The sequence below is a fragment of the Penicillium psychrofluorescens genome, assembly GCF_964197705.1.
Source record: "Penicillium psychrofluorescens genome assembly, chromosome: 1".
NCBI classification, from domain to species: domain Eukaryota; kingdom Fungi; phylum Ascomycota; class Eurotiomycetes; order Eurotiales; family Aspergillaceae; genus Penicillium; species Penicillium psychrofluorescens.
In genome coordinates this window covers 3433465-3449162 of record NC_133439.1, presented here as the reverse complement: position 1 = coordinate 3449162, position 15698 = coordinate 3433465, and the positions used below count along the sequence as shown (strand labels likewise).

The 15698-nt window shown below is 53.1% G+C and overlaps 8 protein-coding genes across 8 annotated transcripts; 7 read left to right on the top strand and 1 right to left on the bottom strand.

Moving 5' to 3' along the window:
• Positions 1–55: 55 nt before the first annotated feature.
• PFLUO_LOCUS1283 (ADP-ribosylation factor protein 3) lies at positions 56–891 on the top strand (the record flags this gene model as incomplete). The annotated part of the gene is made up of 2 exons (XM_073778308.1): positions 56–104; positions 164–891. The coding sequence occupies 2 exons, from the start codon at positions 56–58 to the stop codon at positions 889–891; spliced, it is 777 nt and encodes a 258-aa protein (XP_073635376.1).
• Positions 892–1582: 691 nt separating this feature from the next.
• Positions 1583–2189, top strand: PFLUO_LOCUS1282 (uncharacterized protein; the record flags this gene model as incomplete). The annotated part of the gene is made up of 2 exons (XM_073778307.1): positions 1583–1672; positions 1728–2189. 2 exons carry the CDS (start codon positions 1583–1585, stop codon positions 2187–2189), a joined length of 552 nt encoding a protein of 183 aa, XP_073635375.1.
• Positions 2190–2409: 220 nt separating this feature from the next.
• Positions 2410–2838, top strand: PFLUO_LOCUS1281 (uncharacterized protein; the record flags this gene model as incomplete). The annotated part of the gene is made up of 2 exons (XM_073778306.1): positions 2410–2442; positions 2500–2838. 2 exons carry the CDS (start codon positions 2410–2412, stop codon positions 2836–2838), a joined length of 372 nt encoding a protein of 123 aa, XP_073635374.1.
• A 64-nt stretch (positions 2839–2902) lies between these two features.
• Positions 2903–4534, bottom strand: PFLUO_LOCUS1280 (Phosphatidylinositol N-acetylglucosaminyltransferase GPI3 subunit; the record flags this gene model as incomplete). Its single annotated transcript, XM_073778305.1, has 4 exons — positions 2903–4276; positions 4335–4369; positions 4422–4453; positions 4518–4534. The coding sequence occupies 4 exons, from the start codon at positions 4532–4534 to the stop codon at positions 2903–2905; spliced, it is 1458 nt and encodes a 485-aa protein (XP_073635373.1).
• A 249-nt stretch (positions 4535–4783) lies between these two features.
• PFLUO_LOCUS1279 (ATP-dependent RNA helicase dbp6) lies at positions 4784–7237 on the top strand (the record flags this gene model as incomplete). The annotated part of the gene is made up of 1 exon (XM_073778304.1): positions 4784–7237. One exon carries the CDS (start codon positions 4784–4786, stop codon positions 7235–7237), a length of 2454 nt encoding a protein of 817 aa, XP_073635372.1.
• A 287-nt stretch (positions 7238–7524) lies between these two features.
• PFLUO_LOCUS1278 (uncharacterized protein) lies at positions 7525–9235 on the top strand (the record flags this gene model as incomplete). The annotated part of the gene is made up of 5 exons (XM_073778303.1): positions 7525–7588; positions 7640–7900; positions 7962–8226; positions 8278–8979; positions 9031–9235. 5 exons carry the CDS (start codon positions 7525–7527, stop codon positions 9233–9235), a joined length of 1497 nt encoding a protein of 498 aa, XP_073635371.1.
• Positions 9236–9913: 678 nt separating this feature from the next.
• On the top strand, positions 9914–12508 carry PFLUO_LOCUS1277 (uncharacterized protein; the record flags this gene model as incomplete). Its single annotated transcript, XM_073778302.1, has 5 exons — positions 9914–10106; positions 10154–11138; positions 11188–11467; positions 11521–11638; positions 11688–12508. 5 exons carry the CDS (start codon positions 9914–9916, stop codon positions 12506–12508), a joined length of 2397 nt encoding a protein of 798 aa, XP_073635370.1.
• A 794-nt stretch (positions 12509–13302) lies between these two features.
• Positions 13303–15681, top strand: PFLUO_LOCUS1276 (uncharacterized protein; the record flags this gene model as incomplete). Its single annotated transcript, XM_073778301.1, has 1 exon — positions 13303–15681. The coding sequence occupies one exon, from the start codon at positions 13303–13305 to the stop codon at positions 15679–15681; it is 2379 nt and encodes a 792-aa protein (XP_073635369.1).
• Between the last annotated feature and the right edge of the window lie 17 nt (positions 15682–15698).

The window sequence follows — 15698 nt, the reverse complement described above, 5'->3', positions numbered from 1 at the left end:
TATCTACTGTACCAGATCGTGGCAGGAATCATGACCACCGGTCCGTCTTGAGATCATGTACCACCTGGCCAAGTCGCTGTATCTTTACGCCACCAGCAAAGAAGGTATGCCGGCCGCCCATTTCTGCTCACCCGCTCGCTCACACCTAGCTCCCGCCCCCCAGAATACTCCGTCCTGCTCCTCGGCCTTGACAATGCCGGCAAGACCACGCTCCTCTCCCAGATCAAGGCAATCTACCAGCCCCGACCCGACGGCGCCCCAGCACCCAACCCGGGCAAGACCGTGCCCACGGTCGGTCAGAATGTCGCGAACGTCACCCTACCAGAGATGAACCTGAAGATCTGGGATGTCGGCGGCCAGATCTCCATGCGCGGGCTCTGGCAGAGCTATTACAGCAGCTGCCACGCGATCATCTTCGTCGTCGACAGCACAGACGTGGGCCAGGACCCAGATATCACACGCCTTCCCTCCGCGTCGACACGGCGACACAGCTCCGCCGCCTCGGGCGCACCGCGCCCCGGCACGCGCCCCAGCGTCGGCGCAGAGGCCTTCTCCGAGCAAACGGTCGGGATTGATGCCGCGGGCGGCGCGTTTGGACGACTGGACGAGTGCAGTCAGGTGCTCGAGGACGTGCTGCAGAGTGCCGATGTGGCGGGGGTGCCGATTCTCGTGCTGGCGAACAAGCAGGATCGCGAGGACTGCGTCGAGGTCGTTCGGATCAAAGAAGGGTTTGTGCGCAAGGTGTTCGAGGGCGAGACGGGTGGCGGCGTCCGGGATAGCCGCGTGCTGCCGGTCAGCGCGCTGCTGGGGTCGGGCGTTGAGGCGGCCGTGGAGTGGGTGCAGAGTCGTGTCCGGTGGAATAAGGAGAGTCGGCCGCCGCTGATGCGGTGATTCTTTTTATCGTTCCTTTTTGGTCCTGCGATATTAGTTTGGGCGGGAATTGCATGATGGCGTTTGTTTTTCCGATTTAGTTCATATACCAATGGAGCTTATTGTCTGGTCAGTTGTCAGTGCTGTCCGAGTTATATATTACGTGCTTTAAGGACTTCATGTTCCCAAGTAGGAGTTGGAGTATTTGACTGTTAGATTCTCCCGGTGCCAATCCAGCAATGGTCATTTGTTTACTCCTCTATTTTACCTGGGGAGAAGCCTGGTCCCTGGAGTATATAGTACGTACTGGCCTGGAGAATCGGGCGCCACTTGGCCTAATTCATCTACACGTACAGGGCTACAACTTCGAGCACGGGCTACACCAGATCAGGCATCCTGGCATCTGGACCCTTGCCGAATCAAGGAATTGATCCCACCGTCCATCCTGCTGTTTGCGGTGTGTCGACCCCCACATATGTGACATCAATACCCTGGATTGAGGGCCAGAAACCTGTCGCCCAACCAGGGCGGAGAACATAGCAGTCTCTTTTTCACGATGTTGCCACCGATATTAAGTGAATGAAGGAATGAAGTCAGGGTTAGTCAACTTGACGTCATTTGCTCTGCAAGCTGGGTGGCAACCACTGTAGAAGTATAAAGCCCAAGGAAGCAGTGCTAGCTTCCACCTCCAACATCCAACGAATCATTCATCATGAGTACTCTGAACAACGTCGAATCAGTTAACGAGGGCAGCGGCTTCAAGCCCTCCGTTGCCCCCGACGGGCCACAAACCACCAAGGGCGTATGTTCCTACCTGTCTGATTTTCACAACGAACCCAGCTGACTCTAGTATTCAGCACCAACCCGGTCGCAAGGTCAACGAGGCCGACCATCGGCCCACCTTCGAGGCAGAGGTCTACCCAGAAGGCACCGCGCCCGCGAGCGACTCGTATGCGCCGAACCCCGTCTCCAACCCAGGCAGTCAGGCTCTCAACCCGGACGTGCTCCGCTCCCACGGCAAAGAGTCCGTATACACAGCGCCGGGAGACACGTTGATGGGCGCCACCTCGGCAGACGTACACCAAGGCATGGGTAAGCCGATGCAGGGTCAGACGAGTACCGAGATCAAGCACGAAGGCGCCCACGGCCGCAAGAAGCAGCCCTCCGGTCTGGAGGGTGTCGGGGCTAGCAGTATGGACCGTGGAATCGAGCGCCAGTTCCCAGACCAGCGCGGGCTGGAGAAGGAGCAAAATATGAGTGGTCTGCGTGGGAATAAGGCTGACCGCGCCGCGGAGGATATGGATCCCAATTCAGCATGACGGGTCGTGGCGGTATGATAAGTCAAATTGAGACAGCCCGTGTTTGAATTCTATACAGTTCGTGACGAATAAATACAAATAAATATGTGGTTGTTATTGTTGTCTCATAGTAGATCAGTTTACTAAGCTTCTCTGTTTCCATAACTAGCTACGCTAGTGAACTACGATCAATTCTTCTTCCACACTCACTACCTACTATTATTATAGCTGTTCTACCAAGATGGACGACGAGTCCCCCTCCGAACCATTCGAGGTATCAGTCACTTCTTCCTCCAAACATGCACCCTTCCTCAACTGACCGCCCAAATAGCCGATGCGTGATTTCGAAGGCGTCCTCCAGATTTTCCCCGGGCGAGCTCGCGGCGCGTTTGAAATTGAAGGCAAATGGTACATGCTCGCCTGGTCGTACGACCCCTCGCCGCCATCCATCTCCGACGCGGTGGTCAAAGTGACCCTCAAATGCCACGGCACGCACGAACTGAAGGGCACGCCCACGATGGACGGGTCCATCCTCATGGATGGGGCAATTGGGCCCCAGAAGGTGCGCATGTGGGGGTCGCCAGGGATTTTCATTGAGGGAGACTTGCCTCATCCGCTGCCGGAGAAGACGCCGGTGGTTGGTGCTGCGAACTGGGTGGAGCAGGACTAGTAGGTTGATTATTCCATGAAACTATGTTTGTTTATGTACAAGAAGAGACTGCTAGCTAGCTAGCTCATTGTGCAGCGCCCTCAAGACCAGCTTGGTCCTCGGCCCGCTTCTTGGGCCAGCTGCGTGCAATGTCGATATTGGCCCGCGGAAACCACATTTCCAGGAACACGTAGATCAGAAAGTCGATCACCACACACAGACAGAACAGCTTGCCGGCCCACACGCCGCAGCCGTAATAGCGCTTCAGGCGGTCGATCAGCGCAAAGCTGCGCACGCGATCTCCGCTACCGTCCCAAGCCTGGCCCGGGTAATAGCCATAAAATTCCTCGGCGCTGATGTCGCCGGTGATGCCCTGGTAGACACGTTCGGTACGTTGGGCCACATCGCGCCAGGAGTACATCATCTTCACTTGGTCGTGGAACCGGTCCGTGCGGACTTTGTTCGAGCGTAGAGCGGCGATCGCCTTGCTGGTTGCCACCACCAGATCGTCTTCTTCTGGTTTGGCGAAGGTCGTCATGTGCTGGGGGAGCACTTCTGGAATACCGCCGACTCGCGTGCAGACCACGTACAGCCCACAGCTGGCGGCCTCGACAATCACTGTTCCAAAGGCTTCGGTCAAGCTGGGATGCAGGTAGATGTGGCCGCGCACCATGACATTTCGTACTTCTTCGTGTCGGACCGACCCAAGCATTTCGACCTTGTCTTGGAGAACGTTGCGTTCTAGCATTTGCTCTAGGTCAATTGCTTTGGGGCCTGAGCCGGCAATGATGAATCGGGTATTAGGATTAGAGGCGAGAATCCGCGGGATAGCGGCGATCAGCAGATCGGTGCCCTTGTTGTAAAAGAGGCGAGAGATCACTACAATGGTGATCGTGTCGTCTGGCCCAATGGGCACGGGGGAGGGCCGCGTATCAGCTGGGGAGCCAGGTATGTAATCCAAGGCGCGGGGAGTGTAGGAACGGGGACAGAAGTTTTCTGCTACCACGGCATTCGGAATGACAGAGACCATCAACGGATCCAAGGATGCTCGAAGGACTGTGTTTTCCTTGCAGGTATGACTGACGCAAATGACATGGTCGATATCGCTCAGAGCAAACTTGAGCATCTTGTTGGTTAAGATCGAGGCTGCATCGGCGAACCCGAAGAGGGAGTGGTCCGTGAAGACAGTGCGTATCCCCATTGTCCGCGCATGGAGAATGGCTTCATGGCAGAAACTACTGAGACTGGCATGTCCATGAACAATCTCGATCTCCTCGCGAATGATGATGTTTCGAAAGATGGGGAAGAAGGAAAAGACGGTGGGGAAAGTGGCCTCGCGGTGGATGATAAAGAAAGGGACATGGTAGATCTTCAGACCGTTGGTGAGGTAGCGGACTCCAGTGCGGCCTTTGTATGCGTGGGTGATGACGATCACCTTGTGTCCACGATCGATGAGTTTCTTGAACCGTTAGTTAGCACGGTGCTGGAGATGGAGTAAGGCGGCGGAGGATGCTCACCGAGGACAGTTGGTAGATGTGACTTTCAATCCCCCCTGGCTGGAGTCAGTACTTATCATCAATACGGCGCACCATCTCAGAACATACCCGGCTGGGGGAAAAAGAAGTCACTGACCATGCTGTTGCCGAGAAGTTAGTCAATTGATTATCCGTCTTGGCAAGGGTCCAGGCAATGAAACTCACGCAATGTTATACGTCATGGTGGCAATGATTTCCAGGTCGAGAGGTCCCAGACAAGATCAATTGACAGAGAGACCAGTCCATGGCGAACAGACTGTCTGCAGACACGGAGCACCATCACTTGTCGCGGTCGAAACACGACAGGAGATAAACCAGGGCGGTGGGAAAGCCGGTCGGGCATTCTGCCAGCTCAAACCCAAAATTTGATTTTGTTCCGCTTCGAATCAATTCGTTGTTCCAGCACCGACTGCTCGGTTGTCTTTGTGAGAATGGCTGGCCATAAGGCGGCTTCCGCGTCTTCAAAGAAGGCTGCTGCAACTGAACCTTCCACTGCCCACAAGCGAAAGCGAGACGTCGATACTGCGCACACTGCCTCCACGCCGTCCCCAACGAAGAAGCACAAGAAACGCCCAAGTCTGTCGACCTCGCCAGTCGAGAACGACGATGCCACCAAGAAACGAAGGAAGCTCAAAGACGCGCTTCAGGGGGATGATTCTCCGAAGAAGACCGGGAAAGAAAGTGCTGTCTCGCCAAAGCGCAGCAAGGCGCGAGCTGCAGACTCGCACGACCGAGTCTCTGAAAAAAGAAAAAAGTCGAAGAAAAGCAAGCGAAAGACATCTGAGGATGACGACGGTGCAGCTGATGAATCTGAGGCTGTGAATGGAGAGCCCATGGACATTGATGGGGCAGACACGAAAGAACCGTCGGACGATGATGGCGAACCCCAACCTACCAAGAACAAACACTCCGGGATCATGTCCAAGTTTGAAAGAACTAAGACGGTAGCAAGTGCGAAGGCGAAGAAAAAGCCGCGAGCTCCCGAGCCCGAGGAAGAAGTCACGGTTGAACCGGTCGTTGCCCAAGGCCTCGAGCCCTTGCCACAACCCGAAAATCCGCCAGAGATCGAGGAGACTCCGACTTACTCTTCGCTGCCCGCCTGGTTGGCAAACCCTCTGCGAACATCGGCAGCCGCGCGATCCAAGTTCGCGGATCTGGGCATTAAACCCGATCTCCTGCGCATCCTCGAGGAACACAATTACGAAGAGGCGTTTGCCGTGCAGTCGGCCGTCATCCCGCTTCTCTTGCAAGGGGAAGAGAATCACCCGGGAGACTTGTGTATTTCTGCTGCCACCGGTTCTGGGAAGACGCTCTCTTACGTGCTTCCAATGGTTACTGCCTTGCCAGCGAGACCTGCCCCAAGACTACGCGGGCTCATCGTGGTTCCGACTAGAGAGTTGGTGAAACAGGCCCGGGAGACCTGCGAGCTTTGCGGAGCTGGCTCGCGACTTCGTATTGCGAGTGCTGTTGGCAATGTGGCCATTAAAGATGAGCAAAAGTTGTTGATGCGAATGGAGCAGGTTTACAATCCGGCCATGGTGGAGCAACGCCAGAGAGGGTTACAAGGGAATGAATGGATGGATTTCAGCATCCTGGATTGTATTGATGAAGCGATGAACTCGAGCAGTACTCTTCCAGGCCATATCCGGAGCCCAGAGACAAATGTTGACATTCTCATCTGCACCCCGGGCCGCCTGGTCGACCACATCCGCTACACCAAAGGGTTTACTCTCAAACATCTAGAATGGCTTGTGATTGATGAGGCTGATCGGCTGTTGAATGAGAGTTTCCAAGAGTGGGTGGGCGTGGTGATGGACTCTTTGAATGAACGATATGCCCCGGACGCCTGGGGGCCGGCTGGGAAATTTTTCGCTCAGATGGGACTTCCTATCGAGACAAAAGCACCACAGAAGGTGGTACTCAGTGCGACGATGACACGGGATATCTCGAAGCTTAACTCCCTGCATCTGGAAAATCCCAAGATGGTTATTATTGGTACCGAGAAGGCTGTGGTCGATGAGGACCCATCGGCCACTAACCAAGACGCCAATTTCACCCTCCCGGCAACGTTGCACGAGCATATGGTTACGGTCGGGGATGGATCACAGAAGCCTCTTTATCTGCTTCATCTCCTCCTCTCCCACATCAATATCAGCGCAGATTTGCGTGCACCTCAACCTGCATCCGACACGTCAGACTCCGACAGCTCTAGCTCGGACGATGAGACCAGCTCCGAAGGTACGAGCTCTGATGATGACACTTCCTCTTCAGGATCCGACTCAGAGTCGGACTCCGATTCTTCTGATTCTTCCTCGGATGAGTCTAGCGATGCCGAAGAGTCAGACGCCGACTCCGTCGCTCTCGTACCCAACATTGGGCCCCCGCGCACGACAGTTTTGATTTTCACCAAGTCCTCTGAATCCGCCTCGCGATTGTCTCGCCTTCTTTCAATCCTCCACCCACCGTTGGCCAGCCGTGTGGGAACTATCATCAAGTCAAACAAATCGTCTGCATCCCGAAAGACCTTGACTGCCATCCGCCGCGGTCAGCTGTCTGTGATCGTGGCGACTGACCGTGCCTCGCGGGGACTGGATCTGCCCTCTTTGACTCATGTTATCAATTACGATGTTCCAACCAGCGCAACGACCTACGTGCACCGGGTTGGACGGACGGCCCGTGCTGGCCGAGAGGGCTCAGCGTGGACTCTGGTGGCTCACCGTGAGGGTCGGTGGTTTGCCAATGAAATCTCGAAGACGCTCGACGGTCGCATCGTTCGTGCATCTCCGATCGACCGCGTCCAGCTCAAGGTGGATGCGCTGGGTTCCCTCAAGGCGAAGTATGCGGCCGCGCTGGACGAGCTGGAGCAAGAAGTTCGGGCAGGTTGAGCTTTAAGTCTTGTATTCATTTTTTTTAAAGGCAATGTATGCATAGCGGCTGTATCTTAACTAGCAATGTATGTAATGAACATTATCTATTGTTTGAAAGGTTTCATGACTGGTTAAACCTTCCAAGCCCTCGGCGTTCCTCCGGGATTTTACCTTTAATCCATGTGGCGATGTGGAGTCTGGGGAGCAATTGGAGAATCCGGGGGCCTGAGCTCCGTCGGAGGACATCCGAGAGCGAGTCCCCTCTTAAACCGCACTCCTCTCGCTCCTCTTTTCTATATTCAATAATGGCGTCTGAGAAATCCGCGGTGCAGACCATGTCGCCGGCCGGCGACAAGTCCATTTTCCGGCGTAAGTGTCGATTGACTTTGCCTCTTCCCACTCGCTCTAACCCTCTATCAGCGGAACCAAACTTTGCGCGGTATATTCCCGGAGGATACTCACCGTCAAGATGTATGAAACTGCGGGGCAGAGCAATAACCTTTGCGATTTTGGCCTTTGCGGGATGTGCCATCACTTTCTTTGGGTATGACACTGCCGTGATGAGCCAAGTCAATACCAACGAGAACTATTTGCACCGCATGGGCGTGGCTAGTGGTAGCGATCGAGATGCAGCAGCCATCGGAGGATTGGTCAGTTTGTGGTTTGGTGGCTTTGCGATCGGTATGATTCACGCATTTCTTTCTTGATTTGCGAACGCAGGGATAGACTGACCACCTCGCAGGTGCGTTGATTGTCGGAAACATTGCCGATTCGATTGGTCGTTTAAAGACCATTCAACTAGGCTGTATCTGGGGGATGCTGGGGGCAGCTCTTCTAGCCTCAGCGCAGAATATGACATGGCTGGCATTTGCACGTGTCATCAGTGGAATCGGATGTGGCCATTTGAACACCACTGTCCCCGTGTGGACGTCGGAAATAGCAGATCCCCATTTGCGAGGCGCTTTCGTGGCTGTTCAGTTTACGCTGGCGATGGTTGGCTCTGCGATGTAAGTCTTGTATTTATGCCGGACTATAGCTCGTCACTAACCTACGAGCAGAGCATACTGGATGGAATTTGGCTGTGTCAAAACGCAATCACTATCTTTCGCATGGCGGTTCCCACTTGGCTTCCAGATTGTCTTTCTCCTGTTCATCCTGGCAGTCGCCCCGTTCTACCCAGAGTCACCGCGTCACTTGGCCAAGATAGGCAATCTGGAGGGCGCACGTTCTGTCCTAACACAATGTCGTATTGATACGGACGAGAATGCAATCGACGCGGAGATGGACGAGATTGTATCTGCCATCCGCGCCGAGGCAACTTCAACCTCGCACAGTTTCTACTCCATGTTATTCACAAAAGACAAACTGCACACTCGCCGCCGAGTTCTCCTCGGATCTGGTGTCCAGGTCATGCAGAAGCTAACTGGTATCGATTTCATTTCTGTCTATGCGCCGAATATGTTCGCCCTCTCCGGCTTCAAAGGCGATAAGCCCGCTCTGCTGGCCGGAGGGAACTGGTTTGGCTATATTGCCAGCCTGGCACTTTCAATCTACCTAGCTGATCGGGTTGGTCGACGAAAGTTGATGCTGATAGGCTGTTTACTCATGGGCACTGTGTTGATTGTCGGGGGTGTGTTGTCGCACGAGACAATTTCTCATTCGGATAGTAATCCGTCACTTGCAACTCAATATGGGTCTGGTGTTGCTGCTGTCTTATACATTTACACATTCATATATGGCAGCACATGGCTGACGACTTGGTAAGTCCAACATCCTGACTGGTCATTTCCACAGCTAATGATAGTACCCAGCTGGGTCTACCCAACCGAGGTCTTTCCTCTGGCCAGCCGCAGTAAAGGCGCGGCGCTGTCGACCTTCGCCTTCTCCATTGCGGGTGGAACAATCAACATGATCATCCCGTACCTCATTCAAGCCATTAGCTTCTGGGTCTTCATCCTCTTTGCCCTTATCAACCTGGCTATGCTGGTGCCCATTTACCTGTTCTATGTTGGTTAGTATTACTGTTGGCTCGGCAGTTTCTCAGGTATCTTACTGACAGCTCCCAGAAACCGCAAATCGTCACCTTGAGCAGTTGGATGTATTATTTTCGGGTGATAGCTGCTTGGCATGGAGAGCAGAGAAACACTTTGCTCAAGTGATGAATGAGCAGGGTGGTATTCTTGGTGAAGACCAAGAGAAGGCGACAGTTCTGCAGGTAGAGTAAAACCGTTTGTAAATAGCCTCGCTAGACAATATCTTTGGGCTGATGAAGCGGTTTATTTTTATCTTGATTTCATCTACTATATACCTGATTGAAGCGAATTAGAAACATTCAATAGTCAGAGCGATCTATCTCAATACCTCCTTTCGTGTTCCTATATTGTGGTTTTTGTTTTTGAATGGTGTTAGAATAAAGCTTCGAGTTATTTAATCTATGGAGCATCTCGGCAAGACTATGAGCAGATGGAAACGCTTCGGAGAAATTGCGCCACCTCCTCATTGAATAGAAGATCTACAATGCCTTTACCGCGCTCAGCTTTTACCCGACGTTCGGGTGTTTAGTTCCTGATACTATCTTCCGATCTGCGGGGGTATGACACCGCGGCTGTTATTAGCAGGCGTTTATTATTTATTCAGGGCACGTTGCCAAGTCCTTCATGCCGAATGAGTAAACAAAATCCATGTCTCTCGGCCATGACATTTCGCAACACTATTTATACGCTTCTGGTGGTAGCTTCACTTGGCGAGGCAGTGATATTCAAACCTCAGAATGACTACCAAGCTTTGTCGGGTGTGAATACCTCCTTTCCGGTGAATTTGCAGCCATTTTACAACAACCGTGCTTTCGGATTGTCCCCCAACGAATCCAGTTATGACGGCCATGGAAGTAAGTAGTTTCCCCTCAAATTGACATCACCAATTGACTGAGTACAGATGCCTATCCGGCGAGCCAAATTCCTCCGGAGAAATTCTCGTATGGAGGGTTTAACTATCGATTTGCTAAATACAATGCCTCCGGGAATGACAATGTCCGGACGGAGGGCCAAGAGGTCCACGTTCCGCCAGGCAGATACTTCAGTTATCAAATGCTGGCATCCGCAGAGTCTGGAATGGCCAGTGGTTCCATAATGGCCAAATATGCCGACGGCAGCACGACTTCGGGACCGCTCCTGGTGCCTGCCTGGTTCAGTTGGCCATACCCAGCTGGTGGCGATCTGATCTTCACGAATTATCTGACTGATAGTACGACCAACTACAACCGGTCAAATATCTTCCAGACCATCAACTGGCTGGACTCTTCAAAGGACCTTGTGTCTTTGATTTTGCCTAACTCCACGGCAGGGTCGTCCACCTCGCCTGGTGGAGCGTCGATCAGCACGGTGCTGCATGTTTTTTCTCTGTCAATGTTGCCAGTTCCAAAAAAGCAGCAGCATTCTGCCAGCCTAGAAATACAATATGCTCGGTCTACTCAGAAGTGGATGGAGGGTGCGACTGACAAGACTCAAATCGTTGAAGTCCTTGTCAACAATGTCGGCAAGTCTTTCATCCTGTGCAACAATACGGTTCGGGTTCATGTTCAGTCGCCACATTTGGAGACTGTGACAGAGGGTGTTATCAAGAGACTGGGTCCTGGCGACCAGGCTATCGTGGAAGTTGGCGTTCGAAACCGACCTGGAGTCCAAGCCGGCAGCGCTGGTCCAGCAACTGTTGTCATTGGAGGCCATCGGGTTGCATCTAGCCCGTATACTTTCAAAGCGACATATGGCATCAAGCCTTATGAGGCAACATATGAATCTGTGTACAGCCACGAATCACCTAACTGGTACAACAATGCCAAGTTCGGCATTTTCATTCACTGGGGAGTTTACTCCGTGCCTGGATGGGGCAACAAGGGGTCGAGGGAGGACTATGCCGAATGGTCAGATACTCTTTCACGGTCACTTGTCTCTCACTAATGATCGAAATAGGTACTGGTGGAATCTCAACCAGGGGCCCAGCAATCCAACCCAAACTTATCAGCACCACCTCAAGACCTATGGACCGAATGTGGTTTACGACGACTTCATCCAGAATTTTACTGCCGCCGCATGGGATCCTAAGGAGTGGGTAGATTTGTTCGCCGATGCTGGAGCCAACTACTTTGTTCAAGTCAGCAAGCACCATGACGGATTTGCACTGTTCACTGCGGGCTCCGACGTATCGAAGAGAACAGCGGTGGATCTAGGTCCGCAGCGAAATCTACTCCAGGTAAGCCATTCGTTCAATGACTATCGGCCCTGAACTGACTATCTCTGCGCCAGGAACTTTTCGACGCGGCAAAGGAGCACCAGCCGCATCTACATCGCGCGACATACTATTCTCTGCCTGAGTGGTTTAATCCAGACTATAAGAAATATGGGTTCTCCGAGTGGCCTGGAGGTATTGATTGCCCTTTTACGGAACTCGTGATGAAAATTGCAATTAACAGGAGCCTTAGGCAATGCTACTAATCCTTTCACCAATAAGACCCTTCCGTACGCTGGATATGTCCCCTTGGGAGATTACATCACGGACAAAATTGTTCCGGAAATGAACACATTGGCCGACATGGGCACGGAGATTATGTGGTGCGACATTGGAGGCCCAAACCGGACAACGGAATTCGCTTCATCGTGGTTTAACCGTGCGGCGCAGGAGGATCGACAGGTCGTTATGAACGCTCGCTGTGGACTTCCCGGTGACTTTGACACGCCCGAGTATGCGCGATACAATGGTGTGCAAGTGCGCAAATGGGAGAGCAACCTGGGAATGGACCCGTTCAGCTACGGCTACAATCGAGACACGCCGCTGGCCAGCTACATGAACGCAAGCACCATCGTCACGTCGCTGATTGATATTGTCAGCAAGAACGGCAACTTTCTGCTTGATGTTGGGCCCATGGCGAATGGAACTATCCTCGATGTGGAGCAGCAGCACTTGCGCCAGGCCGGGACGTGGATTAAAAACCACGGAGAGGCCATATACAATACCACTTACTGGTTTGTGACGCCCGAGGAAGGAGATAATATCCGCTTTACTATCTCCCAAGATGCATTTTACATCCACACACTGGCTAGGCCTAATGGCACGCTGGCACTCACCAGCCCGATCCCGTGGGTGGAGGGTGATCAAGTCACAGTTGTCGGTGGAAAGAAGCACGGGGACGTGGTGCCTAGCCACAAAACTGCCAATGGCAGTGTAATTCTGTCTGTGTGCGAAGACGTGGTCAACGCTGATTACTTTGCCTGGGTGTTCAAGATTACATATTGAGTAGCTCGGAAATAGCGTTGGTCAGAGGGTGAATGCGGACCCCAATTGCTATTGTCACTTCTATACCATCCAATAGAACCTTAATGTAGACAATCAGTATTTGTACTGTTCTACAATACACATAAAAGAATAAACACTGAAGGGTTAAAAGGAGTGGTCAAAATTTACGGCTCTTCTCATCCTCCAACTTGCATAATTCCAGAAAATTCGCCATTCCAAGAAACAACCATTCAGCCAAATCATTAATGCTTGTCTGCACCTCCTCGGCAAAATGGTGGCTTCAGTGGAGAACAATTCTGCAGCGATCGGCATCAACGGGAAACCCCAAGTTGTTTCCTCACTCGTTCAGCCTGAATCCCCTAGCTCTGCAAATTAACTACGGGTGCAGAAGAGAATATTATTGGTAAGCTTGTTTGCTCTTGAGTGCCGTAGATCGGAATTTCCGGCAATTAATGTATTGTGCAACAATCCAGGCCATTTACGTGAGCATCCTTTTCGGCATAAGCGTCTAACAAGTCTAACCGGTGCACAGACCAACGTCGTTGGATCATTCAGGCTAAAATGGTCAACCTCCCCGTGCTCGCAGTGACTTCGGAGAATCACCGCCTGAAAGCCCCGGCCTAAACTCAGGATCGACTGGGGGACCTGCTGAGTCTGGATGGCGTTGTGGGGACGGCTGCTTCCCCCGGCTTGATCCCGGATTTCGGCTTTGGAGCTGTGGATGTTTATAAATGAAGCTCGTTGGGAGCCAGGAGAAAAATGCCATAGCGTGTAAACATAAAGCCGCTCTCAATATGCATTCTGCTACCTCGGTGCTGGCTGCGTTGGCGGCGTTGACGCCAACCATCCTGGCCCAGGATAACTCGTCCTATCGCGACTACAACACATGGGCCAACCCCGACTTGTATCCTCAGACCCTCGCCAGTGTTCATTATTCTTTCCCGAGCTGCACAAGCGGGCCACTGAGCAATACTTTGGTGTGCGACACGTCTGCGAGTGCCCATGACCGTGCCGCCGCCCTGGTTTCCTTGATGACCTTGGAGGAGCTCATCAACAGCACCGGCAATGTCATTCCGGCTATTCCTCGGTTGGGTCTGCCAAACTACAATGTGTGGAGTGAAGCTCTCCATGGACTGGACAGGGCCAACTTCTCTGCCAAGGGCGACTACAGCTGGGCGACCTCATTTCCGTCGCCCATCTTGACCATGGCTGCCCTCAACAAGACGCTGATCAACCAAATTGGCGGAATTATCTCCACCCAAGGTCGGGCTTTCAACAATGACGGTAGATATGGGCTGGATGCTTATGCGCCCAACATCAATGCTTTCCGACACCCGGTCTGGGGCCGTGGCCAGGAAACTCCCGGCGAAGACGCCTACTGCCTATGCTCAACATATGCGTATGAGTACATCACCGGTATGCAAGGTGGTGTGGACCCAGAGCACCTCAAGGTGGTAGCAACTGCCAAGCACTATGCCGGCTACGACATTGAAAGTTGGCATAATCATTCGCGGCTGGGCAACGATGTGGCCATCACGTCTCAGGACTTGTCCGAGTACTTCACACCTCAGTTTTTGGCTGCTTCGCGCGATGCGCGAGTGCATAGTGTGATGTGCTCTTACAATGCCGTCAATGGAGTCCCTTCGTGTTCCAATTCGTTCTTCTTGCAGACACTGCTTCGCGACTCGTGGGACTTTGTCGAAGACGGCTACGTCTCATCCGACTGCGATGCTGTGTACAATGTTTTCAACCCGCATGAGTACGCAACCAATCTCACTAGCGCGGCAGCCGATTCCTTCAGAGCTGGCACTGATATCGACTGCGGTCAGACCTACCCATGGTACCTCAACCAGACTTTCCTGGACGGCGAGATCTCTCGCACGGACATTGAGCGCGGTGTGATCAGACTTTACGCCAATCTTGTGCGGTTAGGTTACTTCGATGGCGAGGACAGCGAGTACCGGAAGCTTGACTGGTCCGACGTGGTTACAAGCAATGCGTGGAACATCTCGTACGAGGCTGCAGTGGAAGGCATTGTGCTTTTGAAAAATGACGGTACGTTGCCACTGAGCAAGAAGGCCAAAAGTGTTGCTTTAGTTGGGCCGTGGAGCAACGCCACAACCCAGATGCAGGGCAACTACTACGGCGCGGCACCGTATCTCACCAGCCCGCTGGATGCTCTGCGGGCCTCTGATATGCATGTCAACTGGGCTTTTGGCACGGGCATCTCATCGGAATCAACATCCGGGTTCAACGCGGCCATTGAAGCAGCAAAGAAGTCTGATGTGATTATCTACGCTGGCGGCATCGACAACACCATCGAAGCAGAGGCCATGGACCGCGAGACTATTACCTGGCCGGGCAACCAACTGCAGCTCATCCAAAAGCTGAGCGAACTCGGAAAGCCACTGATCGTCCTCCAGATGGGCGGTGGACAGGTTGACGGTTCATCGCTGAAGGCCAACAAGCATGTCAATGCATTGGTCTGGGGTGGTTATCCCGGTCAGGCTGGTGGTCCGGCGCTGCTGGACATTATCACCGGCAAGCGAGCTCCCGCTGGCCGTCTGACGGCGACACAGTATCCGGCTGAGTACGCGTTGCAGTTCCCTGCAATCGACATGCACCTGCGTCCCAGCGGCGACAACCCAGGCCAGACGTACAAATGGTACACGGGCAAAGCAGTTTACGAGTTTGGACACGGCTTGTTCTACACCACTTTCAAGACAGCGCTGTCCAAGATGGAGCCCAAGGGCTCGTCGTTCAACATTGACACGCTCCTGGCCCGCCCACATTCCGGCTACAACGTCGTGGAGCAGCTGCCATTCCTCAACTTCACCGTCAGCGTTACCAACACCGGCGATGTGTCCTCGGACTACACGGCCATGCTGTTCGCCAGCACAACCGCAGGTCCGAAGCCGCTGCCAATTAAATGGCTCATTGGATTCGACCGTATTGGTTCTCTGAAGCCCCATGAGTCACAGACCATGACCATTCCCGTCTCGCTGGACAATGTCGCTCGTACGGACGAACTGGGCAACCGTGTCGTTTATCCTGGACACTATGAGTTGGCTCTGAACAATGACTGTTCCGTCGTGCTTACCTTTACGTTGACTGGAGAGGAGGCCACTATTTCCAAATGGCCCCTGAATGAGCAGCAGATTCCTCCTGCCTAAAGTATCTCCCTCCGAAA